This window comes from Buteo buteo, chromosome 21 (assembly GCF_964188355.1).
Source record: "Buteo buteo chromosome 21, bButBut1.hap1.1, whole genome shotgun sequence".
NCBI classification, from domain to species: Eukaryota; Metazoa; Chordata; class Aves; order Accipitriformes; family Accipitridae; genus Buteo; species Buteo buteo.
Genome location: NC_134191.1, coordinates 692,621 through 714,686, shown reverse-complemented (window position 1 = coordinate 714,686; position 22,066 = coordinate 692,621). Strand labels below are relative to the sequence as shown.

The 22,066-nt window shown below is 45.2% G+C and overlaps 1 protein-coding gene across 2 annotated transcripts; it reads left to right on the top strand.

The window, feature by feature from the left end:
* Window positions 1–62: 62 nt before the first annotated feature.
* On the top strand, window positions 63–22,016 carry LOC142042945 (cullin-associated NEDD8-dissociated protein 1-like). 2 transcript variants are annotated; one of them, XM_075053547.1, is made up of 15 exons: window positions 63–236; window positions 2,733–2,876; window positions 6,800–6,954; window positions 8,720–8,843; window positions 9,498–9,754; window positions 10,373–10,478; window positions 11,165–11,313; window positions 13,396–13,688; window positions 15,042–15,183; window positions 16,424–17,929; window positions 18,308–18,403; window positions 19,031–19,200; window positions 19,319–19,483; window positions 20,198–20,305; window positions 20,524–22,016. In XM_075053547.1, the coding sequence occupies exons 1-15, from the start codon at window positions 169–171 to the stop codon at window positions 20,749–20,751; spliced, it is 3,711 nt and encodes a 1,236-aa protein (XP_074909648.1). In that variant the 5' UTR covers window positions 63–168; the 3' UTR covers window positions 20,752–22,016. The 2 variants fall into 2 exon arrangements, with proteins under 2 accessions (XP_074909648.1, XP_074909649.1); XM_075053548.1 differs by lacking the exons at window positions 63–236; window positions 2,733–2,876 and adding an exon at window positions 3,535–3,607.
* The last annotated feature ends 50 nt before the right edge of the window (window positions 22,017–22,066 follow it).

Sequence of the window (22,066 nt, the reverse complement as noted above, 5' to 3'; positions counted from 1 at the left end):
CGGAGGGCGGGGGGGGGGAGGCCGCGGGCGCCGCCCTCGGTCCCGGCCCGCCGCCTCGGGGGGGCGCCCGGCCGGCGGCGGCACTGAGGGGAGCGGGCGGGCGGCGGCGGCGCGACCCCGGCCCCTGCGCCCGCCGCCATCTTCCCGCGCAGCCCCGGCGCCGCCACCATGGCCAGCGTCTCCTACCACATCTCCAGCCTGCTGGAGAAGATGACCTCCACCGACAAGGACTTCAGGTGCGGGGCCCGCCGCCCCCGGCGCGGCGCGGCGCGGGACGGGACGGGACGGGCCCTGCGGGCGGCAGCCACCCGGGGACTGCTGCACGGGCGGGGGGCTTCCCGCTGGGGGGGTCCCTTCGCACTTGGGGGGGGGTCCCTTCCCGCTGGGGGGGTCCCTTCGCACTTGGGGGGGGTCCCTTCGCACTTGGGGGTCCCTTCCCGCTGGGGAGGACCCTCTGCCTCAGGAGCAGGCACCGTGCCCCCGACCCTGCCGCCGGGTAAAACCCAACTGCAGGCGTGCAGGATGTGTCTATATCGGAGGAATTAATCGGTTTTATTTACAATATTTCAAGCCAACTGTGTTCTTCTGGCTGAGGGGGGAGTGTAGAGAAACCAACAACGCTCCCTTCCCTTGCCTAGATGGCTGCGTAACGGAAGTGAACGAGCAAAGTGGAAGGGGGAATAAAAGTCTTGACAGCTAGACTTTAAATTCTTACTTGTTCTGCAAATGAAGAACATCATAGCAAAAATGCTGAAACACTTCTTAGTTTGTTTTTCCGCTAGAAGGTTAGATGGTCAGTGCATTAAAAAGGCTGAGAGACGCCAGTCTGAGCAGCCGTGTCACCTGGGTGATGGACGCTGCAGATATTGGCTGAGCTCAGGTCGCTTTAAGAACTATTTCTGTGCAATGGCAAAACAGGCCTCCCTAACAGGACTACGATTCTTTTATTCTCTTTATGTCAGCAGAAGAAAATGACATCTTTCTAGGGTTGGGGCCAGTGGCTTGACGCTTAAGGTGATGTGTAAGAAATTGTTAAAACTAACAAGTATGAAGGATTTCACCCATGAACATATCGTTCTCTCAGTATCAACCTGGAAGGTAACGTTTGTGCCAGACTTGATATTTTGAGGTCTTTAGAAGAGAGGGGTTAGTAATATCCTAAATGTAGGTCAATTTTTTCAGAGGCTGCTGATGTTTTTATGATGTTAAAATAGGTACTGTTTAAAGAAGTCGGTGATGGAGTAGTTGCACAAACAGTTTGTTCAAAGAATATTCAGTTAATACTCCAAACAAGATGTGCCCAACACGGGGCATGTGTCATGTTACAGAGGTATTCCAGGGCCATTTCCTCCCAGCACACGGTCAAACGTGAGCCTGTTGTCTGTCTTCAGTTGCACGACCAGTTATAGGAGCAGGTTTCATGGGCTTCCCTCTTACAAATGGATCCGTGTGCCAGTTTCTGAAGTCCTGTGGGCAGGATGGCAGCAGGTAGCGAGTCGACAGCTGGATGTGTTGCCGCAAAAGACTCTGCTCAGCCTGTGGCCGTAATTGGTCATGCTTGTTCTATGCAGACATTGAACTGCAAGTGCAACTTAATAGCTCTTGCGGAATCAAAAATAGATTGCATGTTGTTAACATTATAGGGCAGAGTCCCTCTATTTTTCTCATTTTGGATTTCAGGCTGGCTGTCTAACACTACAGCAGTCCCTCGTTCCAGACGTAGCTAGCTGCTACTCAAGAACGGGCTTGCAGATTGAAGACACAAATGTTGTCCTGGTGCATGAGGGCTCTTACATGCTGAATGAATTACATCAGAGCCTAATTTAAAATGGAGGTGTCATTTGGTAAATGAGAAGAAAGAGCTTCTCTGTAGTTCCTTTTAGACATCCATCCCTGTGCTGGGGCTAACATTAGAAAGCAGCTAATATGTGATAACCACACTTATGTTTCTCAGAACCTCAGACTTCTATACTAGCACCTTTTATGTTTCCTGGTCCCAGGAAAATAGATACTTTCCAGAACTTCTCAGTATCCATCTTGACATTGTCCCTGTTAGAAAATTATGTTGACTAACAGTCAGCTGGAGTTTGTTTTTCCTTCTAAGCTGGAATGGTAAATACTTGCTTGGTTTTGCTCATAGCAATCTAAATATAGCCTAGGGAACTTCTGAGGTATAGTTTGTCTGGAGTCATGACTTTATTTTTCATTTTTTAGCTTGCTAGGACTTTTCCATGTGTGGGATCATACTATCAGTGCTAAATAAGACAGACAAAACAGAGCCAGGTGCATTCTTAGACCCTAGACTGGTTTTCCTAGGCCGGGCAATTGGTGCAAAAAAAACCAACACCGTGATTTTTTTCTAGCATAGTTAACCATTTTGATTTAGCAACTGAGGAAAAAATACGCAAGCTGGATGCCAGTTTTAGAGTTTTAGTTTACCCCATCCCTGTTACGTATTTTAAGGAGAGGAGAAAGCATATATTTCTCATTTTCACAGATTCCTTAGCTAAAGCCTTTTCACCAGCTACCTCTATCTGAGTTTTCCATTTGTAAGATAGTAATAGTTCTTTGTACCTTATTTTTCGGGAGAGTGTAAAGGGTTGTAAGTCACTCTTTGAAAGTGTGTTTTCATACAAGCACTAATTGTCAAGTTTCGTTGTACAGAGTGATGTGAAGGAAGTGCATTTGTGTCTGTATATCAGCCAATCCACTTTCGCTGTATGTTCTTTCAGGTTTATGGCCACCAATGACCTGATGATGGAACTTCAGAAAGATTCAATAAAACTAGATGAAGACAGCGAGAAGAAAGTTGTGAAAATGCTTTTGAAATTGCTGGAGGACAAAAATGGGGAAGTACAGAACCTCGCTGTCAAGTGGTAAGAGCCTTGGCCGTAATTACCATATTCCCTGGCAATAATAAAGCTGCCACAGACCGCAGAGAGTGCGTTAGAGTGGAGCCTGGCCCTGCAGTATTGGCACCTTACTCAAACCTCCCTTTGTAGGGGCTTTCCCTCTCATGCCAGGCACAGCAGTTTCTTTCTGTGTTGATACTCAGAAAGGGTGAGATATCTTTGTAGAAACAATAGGTGATTTTGGAAGTAGCTCAGTGTTTATATTATGAGTCTTACCATATTAAAAGTAGCATGCCTAAGATTTTATTTCTTCAGAGAGAAGACCAGTTTAAAATTTTGGTCATCAAGTTCCTCTCCTTTCTCGGGCTTTGAAATCCAGTGCTGAATTTCCCAGTGGTCCTGTCTTTGACAGAGATGGTACTAAACATGTATAGGCCTTCAAAAATGGCATTTGAATTTCAGGTCCTAATCCTGCTCCTTGAGGGCTTTTCATTAAAGTTTATAATGTACTTGGGTTTTTTCCCAGCTTTGACTCCCAATTGTAGCCTGTGCTGTTGCTTTACCTTTCAGTTTCATTATTTTTTTTTAATCCAAATGTAAAAGGCAGAAGGTTCCTTTATTACTGAATAATCTGAGGAAGTGATCCTACTGCTGACATGTTCTTTCCTGTCTCTTTCCCCCAGCCTGTCTAAATGGGAGAGTTCATTCTAGAAATGAAATTGAATGGGTCAGTTCACGCACAGGGCTCCGGAAAGGTGGGCCATTTAAAGACAACTTTGGGTTCCTCTATTTTTTCCTACTGTGGATCTTATTCATACTCCCTTCTTTTTAACCATATATTGCTTCTATCCCTGTACTTTCCCTGTGACCTTTGGCCCTTTCTTTTTGATTCCCATTGTCCTGACTTTCTCTGGCCCTATTCCTGTCTCTGCCTGCTTTGGGTTTGTTTATTCTGTTTTTTAACCAAAATTTTTGAGCCCTGAACAGAGTACAAATTTCTTTGGCTGTTTATCTATGGTTGCATTAGCAACAAGTCCATACTCACTACAGTCTCTAATTCATCCAGAATGTGATAATGAGAAGGCCTCAAAATGGAACCGGTAATATTTCCTTTTCATACTGAAGGAGGTACCTGTAACAGTTCACGTCCAGTCAGTTGGCGAGGTTCTCTAAGAAGGAGAAATGTGATGGTCTGAAGGACACTGGCAGTTGGATTAGGCTCAAGTGTGGATTTGTGCAGCCCATATCAGGATTCAGGAGTGAGTTAGGAAACTGCTGCGAGGTCTTGCAGTTGATTTTATCATCTAAAACTATGATCTTATTTCTTCAGAGGAATGCTGAAATCACACTTCACACCCCAAAAAATCACAAATTTGAAATCTACATAAAAACTTGCCCTGTTTCTGGATCTGTGGTTTTGTTGTTTTTTTTCAATTTAAATGAGTTCCTTAGCTTCTCTGTGCCTCAGTGTCCCTGCGTGTAAAATAGAGATAACCATTGGTTCTTTTCTGCATTTTGAGGTGTAAGATTGAACACTATTTGCGCTTGCACAGAGTCATCTTATTTAGTATTTCTTTTCTAATTCTTGTATTTCAGAGTAGCTACTCAGACTCTAAACAGCTATTATTGTCCCCATTGTTGAATTTAGGAATAGCCTTATATAGAACAGGCTCCGTGTGAATTTGCTTTGCGTACTCTGGAAAACACTGTGCTTATAGTGTTTGTTAAGCATGCTGTCGGGGTAATTGTGGTGTGCCAGCAGGGAGACAACTACCTGTGCATAGGTGTTCCATACAGTTTGCATTACTGAAGCTGTGCCAAAAGAAAGAGGGAAAAAGAAGACAGAAAATGCATTTTTGTACAATAATTTTATAAACTGTGTTCAGCAATAAACATTCTAGAGTGCTAGCACCATGTCTTCTCATACAAGCTCTTAAGGAAATGTAAGTCATTAAGGCCGATGTTTTGACAGTCCTGTTCAGCTCCCACTGAAATCAGGGACTTTTACCACTGACTGTCAGGAGCAGAACCTCTCCTGTGTGTAAATGTCAGTGAAAAAAGAGTATGCTGAAAGCCCTACATGTGTCTCTGTCTCTTTTTGTACTCCATCGGCAACTGGTAGCCTTTCTTTTGAGCTGTATGGACACGTAGCACTGACGATAGTCCCCAGGGATCAGTGACTATGCCCTAGCATTATGCAGCATACAGAGCCAAAACCTCTAGTCCCTCTTTTTTGTATAACATGTAGAAAAAAGAAAAAACAAAGCTCCAAAGAGGCAGATTAGTCCTTTCCTTCACTCCATTTTCTGTTTTCACCTGGCTATGTGGACAGCCTGCTGAGAGAAGGGAAAAAAAGAACTGTGAAACCTTCAGGAACTGGTTATTTAAATATATTCTTGCTCTGGAACAGCAGCATGATGGTATTTTTAAAACTCTAGAACCCTGTTTAGAAAAATAGTTGTGCTGCACATGAATCACAGGGAGCTGTTCAATTCTCATATTGTTTTTTGAACCAAAAGGAAAAGATCTATATTATTCAGTTCAAATCGTTCAGTTTTGACTAGTCCACACAAGAAAGGGAACAAGGAAGCAGTGACTAACATTTTGTACCTGGCACAGAAATTGGAGCACAGCCACATTGCTGCTACAGCAAGTAGCTGCTTCTCTGCAAGGTGGTATCGACTCAGGGAAATAGAAAAGTACCTGTAGAATCTGTCAGGAGTCTCTGTTCATGTCCAAATCCTTCCAAAGTAATTTCTAGATTTGGGCATGAAGAATTACCTGGTGGTGTTAATCTGCAAGCTAGGGCCCCAGTTCTTCACCTGGGCAGACCATTCAGTGGGAGAGAAAGAGGTGGCGTAGCCACAGGGGCTTGGGCATGGATCTCCGCCACTGGTGGGTCATGGAGCCGTGGGCAAGCTCTACTCAACCTGTAGAAGTGACATGTTGTTAGGACTGAAACTGGGCTCAAAGAATTTTCTGTGGATGTTCACTAAAACAAGAAGATGGAATTTTCTATGCAGTATGATGTTTCCACTCATCAGTGTTTGCTTCTCGTGAAAATTCTAGCAACCAGATTTGCTGTCTGTGAAACAGCAATTTCTTAGTAAGGGATACAGAATATTCACGGGAAACAAATGCATTTTGAATTCATTAGCTTAATTCAAAGAGTTAAGTGCAGCTGGTTAGGGAAGGAAAGCCATAATATGTGACTTGCTGAAATACAGTTAATACTTTACATTTTAGCTAGTGACCTTGTAAAGATACAAAAATAAATAGTTGCAAACAAATGCTGACAAACATTCTATGCACAAATTTGAATACAAACTTACCAGTAGGAAACACAGGTTGTTAACAGCAAGTTTTTCTAATAATAATAGTTAAAATAAAGTGCAGGGGAAAGGGAGCAGTCTTCCCTCTGTTGTAATTTTGAGCCTTGGCTCAAGTAGAAGTTTTCACGCAGAGGGCAGAGGGCAATAGGTAGCTAATTGCTTGTGAAAATCCATTTGGCATTTCCTCCTGAAAGTAATTTTTTGATGGTTGGGTTGGGTTTGGTTTTTTTGCAAAACCTGACTGTAGATTTTACCATTACTCTGTGTTACATGGTTGCTTTGATTGAAGTTCATCACCTCGTAATTTCTGAGCTGCTCCTTCCAGTAAGATCTTAACTGGCCTCATGTTTGCAGTAGTTGATGTGAAATGTCCTCCTACAAATCTGATCTAAAATCCACTGAAGTCTGATAGAGAGTTAACTGAGGCAACAACGCAGGGTACATAAATCTGGGGACACAACATGTGCTGCAGGATATCGGTACTCGATACTGATGTTTGGTAGTATTTGCACTTGAGGCTGAGCTGCCTTTGAGGAGGAGTGAGCCTGAGCATCCCTTTTGATGGTGGAAGGCATCCCTCTTCCTCGTCATTCTGACCGGCTTCTGCTTCCACAGCCTGGGCCCTCTGGTTGGCAAAGTGAAGGAGTACCAAGTGGAAACCATTGTGGATACGCTGTGTACAAACATGTTATCAGACAAGGAACAGCTGCGGGATATCTCCAGCATTGGACTGAAAACAGTCATCTCTGAACTGCCACCAGCTTCTACAGGTAAAATGTCTGTCCCTGTTTGTCAGACTGAGGCAATAGGGAATCACAGCCTTTGGCACACAGAAGAAAATGTGTAGTCCAGAGCCTAAAAGTTATAGATTTCTTATTCACCGCTAGAGGACAATTAATGAAATAAGGAGGAGACATAGTAGAAGCTGAGACACCAATGTGATTAAAGATGGGATGAAATGAAAACTTGAGCTGGTCACCCTGAGGATACTTAAGTCTGAAACTGCATCTGACTTCTTGGAGTAATCCACTGCTGTTCACAGCAATCTTAAAGCATTCAGTGTGCGCCAAGATACTGCTGTTCGGGCAGTCTGGCAGTGCTGTTGGTCGCCACGTCAGCAATGCCACTACCCTCTGCGATCTCAGCAGTGCAAGCACTGCACCACCTCCTGTTTGCAGCCTGGCTGGACCGTGTCTTCTGACTGCCACAGCTACCCTGTCTGCTTCTCCTGCTTTGGGAACTATGTAACCCCAAAATGCAGCAGCTATTCAGGAGATACCTGAGGCTCCCAGAGATTTAAGTTTCCTCTGCAGCCATCTCATGTATCTGTTGTGCCTTCATGGCAGGCGGCCATGGCAGTGCTGCCAGGCTGCTGGATTTTAGGTTGGGAGGAGAGCTAGAATTAGTATGCAAATGCTTGCTGAACGCCTCTCTCAATTTCTGCAAAATCTTAAGCTCTTGCGAGCCATCCTTTCAGAATTCTTTATTTAGCGTACATCACATGAACTGAAACTGTTTTAGGGTAGCAACAGATAAGTCATCTCCTTAAGGGTTGTGATTGACACTGTGTGGGCAGAAGGCAGCAAAAGCAGTGTGGGTTTGCTGCAAAATGGAGAGGTTGGACATCTACCCCTGTGCTTTTTTCACCCTAAGCCCCACTCCGTGTGGTTGCTGTTGCTGTGGTGCTGTCTGGAGCAAAGGGAAGGTTTGAAATAATAGTCCAAGAAACAGAGTGTGCCTGAAGCAGGCTCCTTTCTCAGTGTTGTACAGCAGTTAATGATGCTCCTAGGATGTTCCACTTCTGCTTTGTCTCTGTTGCGTCATGGAGGCTGTTCAGAATGGCATGGGAAGCAATTGTCCCTTCCTTTTAAAGTTTTGTGGAATTTGAAACTGCTTATACTTTGCACTGAACCAACTGGGAAAAAACCCACAACAAAAATCAGTGTGGGGACAGGCACAGCCCAGCATGACACTAAACTGATATCTAGACATTGTTCTGGACCGTAGGAGATTGAGGTTCTAGACTGCAGTTGCAATCTCAACATGTTCTTGAACCTGGGTTATATATTATTTTGAGACAGATTTATCTAGTTCTACCCTTAAATTTCATTATGGAGCTGAGAAACAGTTTCTGTCAGGACTGCTCTTCCTATCGAGAAAACCTCGATTTGTTCAAACTGAACATTTTCAAGGGAAAAACAGGAAAAAAACATGCCAGAAACTTCCCACACAGCTCTACTCCCTGCATTGCATGGGCTTGGGAGCTGCCTGCGAGACAGCCAGAGCATTTTAGGGTAAAAGACACTCTCCGAGAAGAGAAGCTTCTTCCAAATAGTTAAAGCATCATACTCCAGGGGGAGATACTTCACTGTTTGCAGTGTATAGCCACCATCTCAGACAAAAGCTAGTTGACTACTCTTCTGGTTAGGTCTCCCAGTGGCGATTTCTTTTTTTAATGTAGGAGGGATTGAATGGTTCTTAGCAGTAAAAAGACTTCTTTTTAACTGACAGTGGGGAAAAATCTCTCTTTTGCAGGCTCCACCATGACAGCAAATGTGTGCAAAAAGATCACAGCCCAGCTGACAGGAGCCATTGGCAAGCAGGAGGATGTATCTGTGCAGCTGGAGGCCCTTGACATCCTGTCAGATATGCTGAGCAGGTACCAAAGGATTTCCTTCTGGCAGCTATGTCCAGCAGGGGGCTGCATGTATGTGTTTGCTTTTGATTTCTGTATTTCCCTAATCCTACTAAAGGACTTAAAAATAGAGGATTTGGGTTGACTGCCACTGGGGAATATCTCAGCAGAGCAGATTCCCCAGCAGGGATGAGAGATGACATGCTGAGCCTTTCTGTGCTTGGGAATAGCAGTAACATTGGTGATGGATCCCACAGAGGCTGAGTTTCAAACAAATGGAGAGAGAGAGAGAGAGAGAGCCAAGCAGGGAAGTTTATTTTAGCCCTGTGAGCTGATCACACATACTTTTTTTTCCTGGCTGCCTCTTTCTTTTGTAACATAAGTCAGAGTGACAGTGTCATATGTCAGCTGCATGCAGGAAATTATTGACAAACCTCCAGGTCATCCAGAAGGACACAGTCAAAATCAAACTCCTCCATGACAGAAACAAACAAATTCTCCTTGTGTTTTACAGAACAAGTCAGTGTTCAGACCAAAATGCCAAACCCACCATTTTCCTCTCACTCCCCACAACATGTGTGAAGTCTTCATAGCTGAAGGATTTTTACATTTTTTGCTGGGAAGAGGGCTTTTTCTCTGAAGTTTTGACTTTCAGTTTCTGCCTTGTTCTGTTTGCAGACTAGGGGGAACACTCTACTCTTTCCATTCCTCCATCCTGAACTGCCTCCTACCCCAGCTGACAAGCCCCAGGCTGGCAGTACGTAAAAGGGCCATCATTGCCTTGGGTCATCTTGTCTTGACCTGCAGCGGAAACATCTTCTCAGAGCTCACAGAGCATCTGCTTGCTGAGCTGAAGAAGAATGAGTCTACTTCTACTACCAGGACGTACATTCAGTGTGTCGCTGGCATCAGTAGGCAGGCTGGACACCGCATAGGTAGGATGAGTAGCTTGAAATGGCACTGGGAAATGTGCATGCATTTTAGAGCAGCTCCTTTTAGTGGTAAAAGAAGTGTGCTCACTCTGTTCCTAGTGTGTTAGTGGCTTGTGCTTTGCTATTCCCTCTGTGGTCCTGACCTGTCTCTCTGATCTCCACTTGGAAGGGAGGGGACACCAGAATAACTCTTTGGCTGCCCTTCTGTAGTGTTATCATCTCAAGGTCTTGCAGCACTTCCCTCGTCTGAATTAACACCTCTGTGAATTAGGTCAGTGGATTCACCCCACTTTAAATGAGAGGAGAAATGGAGGGCAGCATATTGTATTACTTGTCTAAAACATCTGCCAGAGCTGAGATTAGGTCCTAGAAGATCTCTAATCACAGCTCTTTCCATGACTGAAATGCCAACAAGGGGCTGAAGACAGGGAGCAGGGGTTGTCTGCTGAAAATCTCTGCAAGGCTGGTCTTTGGTGGGCTGCTGGCTCCTTGCCCATGTGGTCCAGGGGAGGAATGCTTTGCCAGGCACACGAAGGAAGTGGCAGGTGGCTGAGTTGTTAGCTGCTTGGATGAGTGAAGGCTGGGATGATTTTTCACTGCTGCTTGCTTTATCTTTCCCAGGAGAACATCTGGAGAAGATAATTCCTCTGATTGTTCAGTACTGTAACGTGGAAGATGACGAGCTGAGAGAGTACTGCTTTCAGGCCTTCGAGTCTTTCGTGAGAAGGTGTGTGCCCTTGAGAAACAACTGTGCACTATCCTGTGCATCAGCATCCTCCTGGTGTAAATATTTATATGTTTGGCATCAAGGGTTGAGTACCTTCCTACATGAATTCCTGTTGGGAAGGGTGGTTCACAAATGAAATCTCTTCTTCACATGCAGAGTTGGGCTTGAGTTATGAGCTATTTTACCTCAACATGTGAGAGTGTGTTTCTGTATTGGTTTTGCAGGAGTGGGAGTTTTCCTTGTCCTTGGAGGATTCCTCAGCAAGAGGGAACTGCCTCGCTCCGGGTGCGTGGAGGGAGTGGGAGGCAGGAAGGGGGCTCAGGCAGAAGAGCTGCTGAACTGCAGCTCTCCTGTTGTTTAATCAGACATTTACTGCTTGTCTTGGAAAAGGAGCCCAACAGAGCTGCTGAGGTTTTCTCCCATGAAGGGGGGATTCAACTAGGTGGTGAAGGCAATTTATTTATTTTTTTCCCCTTATAGAAATCATTGCATCCTCCCCAGGGGAATGTGGTCTTGCTTCGTGCACAGCAGGAAGGAGCAGCTCTGGTTTAACTGATGTTAACAAAACGTTCATATAGTCTGTGAAGCATTTTGGGATTCTTGTGAGATTAATTATATTATTTGGATATTTAAAATAGCTTAGTCTTTAATTTATTAACTATTAGGATTTTTATTTGTCGTGATAGGTGCCCAAAGGAAATTGACCCTCACATCCCTAATGTGATGGGGTTATGTTTGAAGTACATCACCTTTGACCCAAACTACAACTATGATAATGAGGAGGAGGAAGAGGAAGAGATGATGGAAACTGAAAATGGAGAGGATGAAGAGCAAGGTGCCTACTTGTGAGGATGACTGTGCTCAGCAGAATACTGGGTTAACATTTCTACCCTTCCTGCTTTCTCACTCTCTGTGACGTTACTTTCCAGATCTGCTTCAATCTTTTCAGTTCTTCTAAATGGGTTATTTTAAACTACCAATGGTAATAACATAGCTGTATGTGCGAAGTTCCAGCAGTAATTCTGAGTCTCTGCCTGCCTTAGGTGGCAGTGAAAACACTGAAACTTGAACTCTGAACTAGCTTAGTGGGGAGCTAGACCAAGGAAGCACTGTTTTTCCTGTGCCCGCTGACTGCAGGAGTTTCTTAGAGCACATCCAGCAAGCACCCAGGCATAATGCCTGGAAATCCTGAGGAGCAGCTGCTCTGCCATCCTGATTGTTGAAAATGCTCCCTTGTGCTCCCAAAGGTGCGGGTGCTGCTTGCAGCATGCCAGGCAGACCTCAGACCCCTGCTGCAAACAGTTGACTTGATCCGCATGGGTCGTTCAAGGGGAGGTGTGAACGCTGTTGTTCTTGCCTGCTTTCTGGCCTGTCCAAACTTCAGGTGGTGGCACCATGTGTTTGAATGCAGCTGTAACACGGATTCCTGTCTGTCCTCATAGTTTAGCTCTAGTAGGCTTAGGCTTGTGTGAGAGAGATGGCTCCGTATGGGGTCCTGACAAAATGGGATTTCTTGAAAAGAAAGATGTTACAGGCAGATCTAGAAATTGCAGTTTGTTACCCTCTTACTGCATCTACTGGGGTGTTATGCAGTATTACCTTTTTTGACCAGGCAGCTAGCCAGCATTTGTAGCTTACTCTGGTTAGAAAAGGAATCAGAAATCTTTGATGTGGTCTCACTTATTTACAAGACTGGACAAACTCCTGTTTGCCCTGGTCGCAGGGGAGGTCAGGCAAGCAACCAGCAATTCCAGGCTGTGGCAGCCAGCACCCCTGCCCAGGTGCGTCAGAACCATGCTGCTTTGTCAGGCTGCAGCTTTTTCTCGGTTTCTGTGTTGCTTCCTCTTATCTCTCTGTCTACAAGGCTGTTTTCCACACATACATACTGTTCCTGAGCACAACAGCCAGCCAAAGCTCATCTTTGCAGTCACCCAGAGGCTGCAGAGGCTGTACTTCTGCACTTGAGCCCCCCTTTGCGAGGCTGGTTGCTTTTTTTTTTTTGCTGGAAGAGGTAAATGCTTAACTGCTATTTTAAATGAAAGCCTGAAATTTTAATGTAACAGTTTCAGGGCAACTTGACTCAGCCTACAAACCTAGTAGCCACACAATTACATTTTTACTATAAGTTAGTTATTTTTTGCTACTGTGTAGCAAAAGAGAGCAAAGCTATAGTCCTGAACACTTAAAAGTGCCACCATTAAAAACATCTTGGTCCACCACTAAGAACATCTTAGTCATCAGTGAAAGCAATCTGATACTGTCTTCAAAAGAGGCCTTTCATTTATTTTCTGAATCATGTTTACTTTTAGGTGGATGTGGAGCCTTGGTCAGATAGGAGAGGTACTTTAATGTTAGCTACAGACAACATTTCATAATGTCTCTATTTATAGCTGTGTATAGTGTGGCAGCTAAGAGCAAAAGTTAGAACAAGTTCCTTGGAAGACAGGCATTTCTGTTTACTTTCATACTGATTGGGGTAAGATCCTGGCTGGCTTCCTGGGGAATATGTTAAATGTTCTGCCAATAACATAGTAAATTGTTACTTGTTTTGTGCCATTCAGGAATTGCTAAGACAAATATTTACATATTTCTGGCTTTGAAATCTGGGAACTTCATTCTCCCTTCAAAACAAAAGCCTTGATGCCTGAGCTGAAGTGGCTAGTAAGGGTAGTAACATTAAGGTTTATTCTCTGTCAGCTCTTACTTGGAACAGAAGAATCTGACAGAGGGCAGCCTGGCAGGTAGTAATGTCTGCAGGGACAGGCTATTCTGGACAATTTCATGTTCCCAGATATATGTGACTTATTGGCATCTGTTTGTCTGGTCAGCTGGAGAGGGAAGCTCTGAGGATCAAGTGATCCTCTAGCTCCAGTTTTCTCATAATGGTGCACCTTGTTTTCCCTTGTCTTCTTTCCAGAAAGCGATGATGAGTACAGTGACGATGATGACATCAGCTGGAAAGTCCGCAGGTCTGCAGCAAAGTGCCTGGAGGCCATTGTCAGCAGCAGGCATGATCTCCTGCAGGACTTCTACAAAACCCTCTCCCCAGTCTTGATAAGCAGATTCAAAGAGAGGGAGGAGAATGTCAAAGCTGACATCTTCAGCGCTTATATCTCCTTGCTGAAGCAAACGCTGCCCATCCAGAGCTGGCTGCATGCTTCAGATGCCTCTGGCAAAGATGACGTTCCCCTGACAATGCTTCAGAACCAGGTGGGTGAGAAGATACGGGGCTGGATTAAATCAGAAAGCAGTGAAGAGCAGTAGGTACCATGCCACCGATGAATATGCCTAGTAGTTAAGCCTGAGAACATAGCTAGCAGAAGGAGCCCTTGGGCACACAACCACAGGGGACCAAATCCTGAGGGCTGACCATTTACTGTTTGTCTCCCGCCATTACTGGGGAGAGAGCGCTGAGCCAGTGCAGGAGCACTGAGGTATAACCTGCATTGCCCACCTCCACTAGCCTCTGACGTGTGTTTGCAGACTGCATATGAGACAGGTTAGCCTCTGGGTGAAGTGTCAGTCGGTTGCTTTACAGTTACTCCAGCTGCTGCTCAGGAAACTCACCGAATAAATTGTGTAAGCCATTGGAAGCTCAGTAAGGTTTGGATCTGGTCAGTAGGCATAAGAGAGCATGCAACTCGGTTCGTTACGGGAGAACAGCCAGTGGCTTCCAGGGTAGCTTGCTGTGGTTCTGCACACAATCTGGACATTACTGCTGATCAAACAAACAATAGTGGAAGTAATTTTTCTGACGCACTGCCTTAATTCAGAAATATGCTGGAGTAATTACAGTCAGAATAATTTAGCCACACATGCTGATCAGGACTCTGCCTAGCCCAGGATCCTTGCTAACGCAGTGGTCCACACATGCCATTTCAGAAGAAGACAAAAGAAACGTTGGAAATAACCATGTTGTTATAGAATAGCATGACTGTAAGAGCAGCTTTTTCTGGCTGATGCTACTACTGACTGGTGAGCCCCTGAAGCAGGAGGTTTAAAATCCATGCCAAAATGTAGTTACATCACTGATTAATCATCTTATATGTATGAGATATTTATTTAAATAACTTGCACCTCAGGCCTGTGATTTGTTTTTTGATTTCACTGAAATACTGGCAGGGTGTCCAAGTTTAAGTATAGTGATGGGGCTAGATCCTTAAACAGCAGACCAGGAAGGAATCATAAAACTCTAAGCTCCTTTAGCTTTGTGTCTTGGTCTGATCATTTTGTTTTGTTTCTTTACGCTTCTGTGTTAGGGGATAACACCAACTTCAGGAAGGGCTGCTTAGGAGTCTGTTTGCAGAATATGGAAAAGAAGAATAACGTCCCCTCCCACTCTTCTGTTCATGTATCTTTTCTTCACGTGCACTGTCTTGTAATCTATCCCAAGTCTGTTCTCTGGTGAACAGGTGCAGTTTCTTGCTGTCCCCTGTTAGTTCTCTTGCTGTGCTGTTAGTGCTTCTGGCTCAGTTGAGCAGGCTGCTTTGGTAGCATAGCTCTGTGCCCTGGGATCTGGGATGACTTATGTGTTTCTTTCTGGTCTTCTCTTCCAAACTGCAGGTCCCCAAGATTGTCAAGGCCTTGCACAAACAGCTCAAAGAAAAGAGCATCAAATCAAGACAGGGATGTTTCAGCCTCCTGACAGAACTGGCCAATGTTCTTCCCGGTTGCCTGGCAGATCACATCCCTGCACTCGTCCCTGGTAAACTTCTCCGTGGTCTGCGGGTGAAGGAGCAGGGTTGGCTCAATCTATTCCTAACACATATGCTCCTTGCCTGCGTGTTCCAGTATTATTCCTGTATATCGCTGTGCTCAGCATCAGGACATACACATCAAGTTCTGCTCTGTGCTGATGTGCTCCCAGATCAATTCTGGCTTCTGTCTACCACCAAAAGCCAGGATAAGAACATCAAGTTCACTTCCACAGTCCCCTGAAGAGGTGCTTTTAGGATGGCCTGTTCCAGCTTCCTTTGAAACTAGCTGGAATTATGCTGTTAGCCTGCTGAGATCGGTAACAGGAGTGACATTTTCTTTTACAAAATGCAGTGGCATTTTAAAAAATTATTTATACTGACTGATTAGCTAATTTGCACTGCCACATTTTTCTCTGAGCCTTTCTGCCTATAGGCTCACGAAGCATCCCACTGCTGAAAGGCTTATAAAGCTAAGGTCCTGTCTTTGATTTTGGCATGACTGTATAGTAAATATAAAAAAAGTCTCCCGTGATTTTCCCTGGGGCTCTTACGAATTAATAGATTGGAAAAAAGCATTCAAACCAAGAGTCAGGCATGACTTCAGGGGTAGCAATTGTTGTAAATATTTCTCATTAAGTCTTCTGGGAAACATAAATATGTGCCACAGAAATTGGACTTGGAAGTACTTCCTTTCTGCAAAGGCAGTCCATCCTTAATGGTCCACAGTTATGTTCCAAACAATACTAACAGAAGCTGTAAAACTAGATAAACATAGAGCCCCTGGTTTGGTTTTGATTTGTTTTGTTTTGTTTTGTTTTTAAGACTTCTGACAGAGGAATGAAGGAAAAACTCATGAAGGGCCATTCCTGCTGCCTGGAGTGCCTGTTGTTGAGACTAGGCTTTCCCAGTCTTAATTTCATGCCATTTTGTCATACTTACTCACACTTGACTAACCATCCCTTCTCATCTTAGCCCGGGATGACTTTTCGAATTAAGTTTTTAAGAAGTTTTGTAGCCAGCCATCCAGGACGGCTACAAAGACCAGTTCTGTCTGAATTGCTGCTTACTGGGAAGCAGAAAGACAGCAAGGAGAGCAGCTCGCTCGCTCTCTAATGGCATGTATCTTTTAGGTGGGGACAGGGAAGAAAGAAAACCGATTTCAATTGTGTCCTTCTTTGAGGGGGAGGAGGGTGTGATAAAAACCACTTGATGCAATAAGACAGCAGTCATTCTTGTCTCTTTGCACAGGTATTGTTTTCTCCTTGGCTGATAAATCCAGCTCCTCCAACATGAGGATTGACACGCTGTCTTTCCTTCATGTTCTTCTTTGCAACCACCAGCCGGAGGTATTTCATCCTCATATCAAAAGCCTGTTACCTCCTGTTGTGACCTGTATTGGAGACCCCTTTTATAAGATTACTTCAGAAGCTCTGCTGGTTACTCAGCAACTTGTGAAAGTTATCAGGCCTTTGGACAGATCTTGCACCTTTGATGCCAAGCCCTATGTGAAGGACCTTTTCGCTGGTACTCTGAAGCGACTGAAGGCAGCTGACATCGACCAGGAGGTGAAAGAGCGTGCTATCTCTTGCATGGGACAAATTATTTACAATCTGGGAGACCATTTAAGCACTGATCTCCAGCCAACCTTGAAGATATTTCTGGAGAGGCTCAAAAATGAAATCACCAGATTGACAACAGTCAAAGCATTAACGTTAATTGCTAGTTCTCCACTTAAAATAGATTTGAGACCCATTTTAGGGGAAGGTTTCTCCATTCTAGCTTCCTTCTTGAGAAAGAATCAACGTGCCTTGAAACTGAGCACTCTGACTGCTCTGGACATCCTAGTGAAGAACTACAGTGACAGCCTGAAGCCTGCCATGATAGAGTCTGTCCTAACAGAGGTCCCCGCTTTAATTACTGAGAATGACATGCATGTTTCCCAGGTGGCTACCATGTTCCTTACTACTTTGGCTAAGGTTTATCCATCCTGCATTTCTAAGATCAGCGGTTCAGTTCTTGCCGAAATCTTTCAGCTTGTCCACTCGCCTTTGCTTCAAGGAGGGGCACTGAACGCCATCATAGACTTCTTCCAGGCTCTGGTTCTGACAAAGACGGCCACCATGGGTTACTCGGAGCTGATGAAGCAGCTGACTGCGCCTATTTACTCCTCAGGTTCAGCTGGGGCATCAGTGACGTTACATAAACAGGCGTATTACTCTGTCGCAAAGTGCGTGGCAGCCCTTTCCTTAGCCTGCCCAAAGGAAGCCCCTGTGATGGTGAACCAGTTTATCCAGGATGTAAAAAACCCCAAGTCCAGCTCTGCTGTTAAAGTGCTAGCTTTCCTTTCACTGGCAGAGATGGGTCGCACCACAAACCTCAGTGCTCAGAGAGAGCTGAAAACCGTCATCCTAGAAGCATTCACTTCCCCCAGCGAAGAGGTGAAATCTGCTGCTTCCTATGCGTTGGGGAACATCAGTGTTGGGAATCTTAAGGAGTATCTTCCCTTCATGCTGAAAGAGATCGGAAGCCAGCCAAAGAGACAGTACCTCCTGCTGCACTCTCTGAAAGAAGTCATCAGCTCCTCCCCAGCCGACGGCCTCAAACCTTACGTGGAGGATATTTGGGCTCTGCTTTTCAAGCACTGTGAGTGCACAGAGGAAGGGACGCGCAATGTGGTGGCTGAATGCTTGGGGAAGCTGACGTTGGTGAATCCTTCTGAGCTGCTGCCTCGGCTGAAAAAACAGCTGTCATCAGGTAACGGCAAGGACAATGGTGAGAGTGGGAAAATGCCTTCTTTTGCTGGAAAGTCCTCTTGTAAACTGCTGGTGGGAACAACAGGGAGCAAAGCCAGCCTGCAGAGACAAGAAGGAAACACAAGGGATCTCTGCAAGGAGGGATCAGAAGAGCACTGGTTGGCACAGGGGGCAGGAGGGTGTTGTGTTAGGAACAGAGACCGCATGTGGAGATTGTGCGGGAGTGGGATTTAAACAAGGAGGTTGTCAAGACAAATCTGTTCTCTTACCTCTTCAACGTGCGTGTAACGTGACCAAGAGCAGAATGAGTACTACAAAGTTACAGCAGTGATATTATCTCTTGACCTTTCACTGTTTTTTCTTTCCATCTTCATCACAGGCTCTCCACATGCCCGGAGCACAGTGGTAACTGCAATCAAATTCACAATTGCAGACCAGCCTCAGCCTATTGATGCTCTCCTGAAAGGCTGCATAGGTAGGCTAGCACAAACAGCAATGTGAGCTGGGAACATGAGATGTTAGGTGTCATTAGCAGCTTGGGGATTTTTCACACCTATGCGAACCTCATCTAATCCAGTTTTTATCTGTCTCTGCTTTTGGGATTAAAGAGCAACACTGTCACCTGAGTCCTTGTTAAATTCTCTGATGCCTTGCTCTTGGCTATTTTCTATTGGTGACAGTTTTTTAGGGAGCATAAGTTCCTTCAGTGTTTAAACTTACGATTCAGGCATCTCATGACAAGGATCTTGGAAAATATAACCTACATGCAAAGGGTCTTACATCTGGGGACCCTACATCTCATGTCTGTTGTATAAAACTGGGCCTTCTGTTTCAGAGAAGTCTGAGCAGATGAGATCCAAGTAAGAAAAAAAGAAAACCCAACTTCCTTGAATACCAAAGCTTATGATTTGACTTTAGGATGAGGTAGCTAGAATCATCTGGTTTGTTTTTATGCCCAAATGCAGGAAAGTCATGTTTCTGCCCCTAGAGTTATTTTACCATAGGTGCTTTTGTAACCAGGCTTCTTGAAATACACTGTGATATCCTTTTAAAATACTTCTAAAACACTGCAGCAGGACTGACTGTGTGTCTTATCCCACAGGTGACTTCTTAAAAACTCTTCAGGATCCAGACCTGAATGTTCGACGTGTGGCTTTAGCCATGTTTAATTCTGCTGCTCACAACAAACCTTCTTTAATCCGAGATTTACTAAACGCAGTTCTCCCCAGCCTGTATAATGAAACGAAGGTCAGAAAGGAACTCATCCGGGAGGTATGTCATTAGTTCACCTTGGGTGCAGTACGGCAGTGGTTCAGTGCCTGTTAAGCTGAGATGAAGCTGTCACCCTGTCTGTTAGGTGACAGCTGTATTTTTTTTTTTCTTGTTTAAGGTAGAAATGGGGCCATTCAAGCACACAGTGGATGATGGCCTTGACGTGAGGAAAGCTGCTTTCGAATGCATGTATACACTGCTGGAGAGCTGCCTCGACCGACTGGATATCTATGAGTACCTGAACCATGTGGAGGATGGACTGAAGGATCACTATGACATTCGGGTAGAAGCTGTGCCTTAACTGCTGGAGGGTGGTGACGTCACTGATGTTACTTGTTCTCTGGGGGCTTGGGCTTGAACTGAGCCAGTGTGTCACCACAGCACCGAGTGCCCCTGCCATGCTGTTTCCTGTTCTCTGCGGCTGCTGCAGACTTTCACCTGACATTTTCTAGCTCTACTTTGACTGTGGCAGCCTTGAAAATGCAACCCAGGTGTAGCTGGGTTTATAGGAAATTTACCAAAGTCTAAAATAAGTTCCTTCTGCCTTTAAACTTAGATTGTCACTTGCTTAGTGGGGCCAGTGACACTGTATTAAAAAAATCAGCATTGTCATTGCTGATGGCCTCATAGCTTAATAGGAAGCGCTACATCCTTTTCATACTATTACTTGATTTACTTCCACTGAGTCGTGGGTGCAGCAATAGCACAATCTCTGGGCTGAACGTTGCCGTTTCTCTCAAAGGCTGTCAGCCCTTTACAGCACACCACACGCACCTGGGACAGGTTGGCTGCCAGCGGGTGCATTTCCATTACGACCAAAGCTCTTCCCAAAACCCCTTGCGCAAGTGCAAAGAAACTCACCACTGTGTGGGTACAGCATGACACCCCAGGGAGAATGACCAGACGGCCTTTGGCAGAGAGGATCCACGCTCCAAGCCTGGGGGAGTCAGAGAGTGCAGCAAAGCAATGCCTCTTTTATCTTTCCTCCTTTGTCTAGATGCTGACTTTCATAATGTTGGCTCGGCTGTCCACACTCTGTCCGAACTCCGTGCTGCAGCGGCTCGAGCAACTGATTGAGCCACTCCGGGCAACTTGCTCCACAAAGGTAAGATCAGGCAGAGAGTGTGACCCACTCAGGGTGGGTTCTGCCACAAAGCCACCTCTGCTGTTAGCCACCCCTGTCGCTGCTGCTGAGCTGCCTGCTCCCCGCTCCGCTGGCTGGAAAATCATCTGCTCATCTCTGCCTCTGCTGGCGTGTCTGATTCTTCGTGCCTGCACTGTCTTTCCTAAATGCCAACTAAAAATGGTGCTCTGGATTTGTAGGTAAAAGCCGGTTCTGTGAAGCAGGAGTTTGAGAAGCAGGATGAACTAAAGCGATCTGCCATGAGAGCAGTAGCTGCTCTCCTGACCATCCCTGAAGTAGAGAAAAGTCCAGTGATGGCTGAGTTTTCATCTCAGATCAGATCCAATCCTGAAATGGCATCACTTTTTGAGAGCATTCAGAAAGATTCTGCTTCCCTACCCACCTCAGAGGCAATGGACATGAGCTAAGTAAAATCTGCCTGTTTACTCCGCCACCTTCCTGCCCTCGTAATGCATTAACTGGAGACGCTGCAGACGGGCCAAGGGAGAACGTCATCGAGCTGGTCTCTAGTGCAGCAGCCGCTTGCAAGGCACTGGGCACCGACAGGAAAAAATGGCTGGTTCCAGCTGCGCTTGCAAGCAGCAGACACCTTGCTGAGGTCTAACAAGATACGCAAGATAAGGGAGATGTGTCCTTGGGGTGTGGGGAGGGTTGGAAGACGAGTATTCTAATTTTTCAGCAGCTTTTTAAGGGGCATACAAAGCAATCGAAATTGAGCATGGTTCCATGAAAAATGGAAAGTACTTTCTGAAATATTTCCTTACTGCAGGACAAAGAAAAATAGTTGAAAAGTTTTGGGTTTTTTTTAACCACTGCACATGCACTTTCTACCCCAAATTGCCTGAAGAACATATTTATATTGTTTCACTAAATAACATGGCTAAAAATGAAAAGTCACCTCTTCAATTACTGATGAGCATCACAACCGCAGGCCCCATTTCAAGAAGCGGAGACTCATGCTGGCCGAGCAGCCAGAGCTGCAGGGTGTAGTTTGTTACCCAGGCTCCCCAGGTTTTCCCCCTGGGGCTCGCTTCACTTCACTTCACGGAATGGCCCTGATAGTTCAGTGTTTCTGCGGTGTTTGGGTGATACAAAGCTATCCTGCTTGGCTTCCATTTTTACAGTTTTGACTGCAAAATACCTCAACCAGCCGTCTTCCAGAAGAGATTACTTGATTGCATTATGGTAACAAACCTTACACTAAGCTTTTCTTTGCATTTAACTCTGGCTTGTTTCCCCCTTCGAGCAGTGTAGTGTTTGTGTTGAGCAATCAGCCACAAAGGCACTGATCTGCACTGAGCTCTGGTCACTGAACAGCAGTGGACACTGGCAGGAAAGCTGGCGTTCAGTGTTTTAACATCACAGAAGGGAGAGAAGTGGAAGTCAGCAGCCAGAGGTGCAGCCCCCACTACCCCTTCTGTGGTTTGCAACCTCACTCTAGAGTGGCCACTGTGCTCAAATCCTGCTTTGCAGTAGGGCAAAAAAAGCCTTAAGAGATGCAACAGCAAATTAAAGAACAAGGCCACCATGACACGCTTCTGGTAGCCATGGAGCTGTACCAAGCTTCCATTTCTCCTTTTCTGACAGAGTGGTTGATGTGAAAAATATTTATAGTGCCGCGTGAAAGAACATCCATTGTTTGAGTGGTATAAAAAATAAAAATATACTTGAAGTTCTGTGCACCTCTGAATTCATTAGCTATCACAGTGACATTGCAAATCA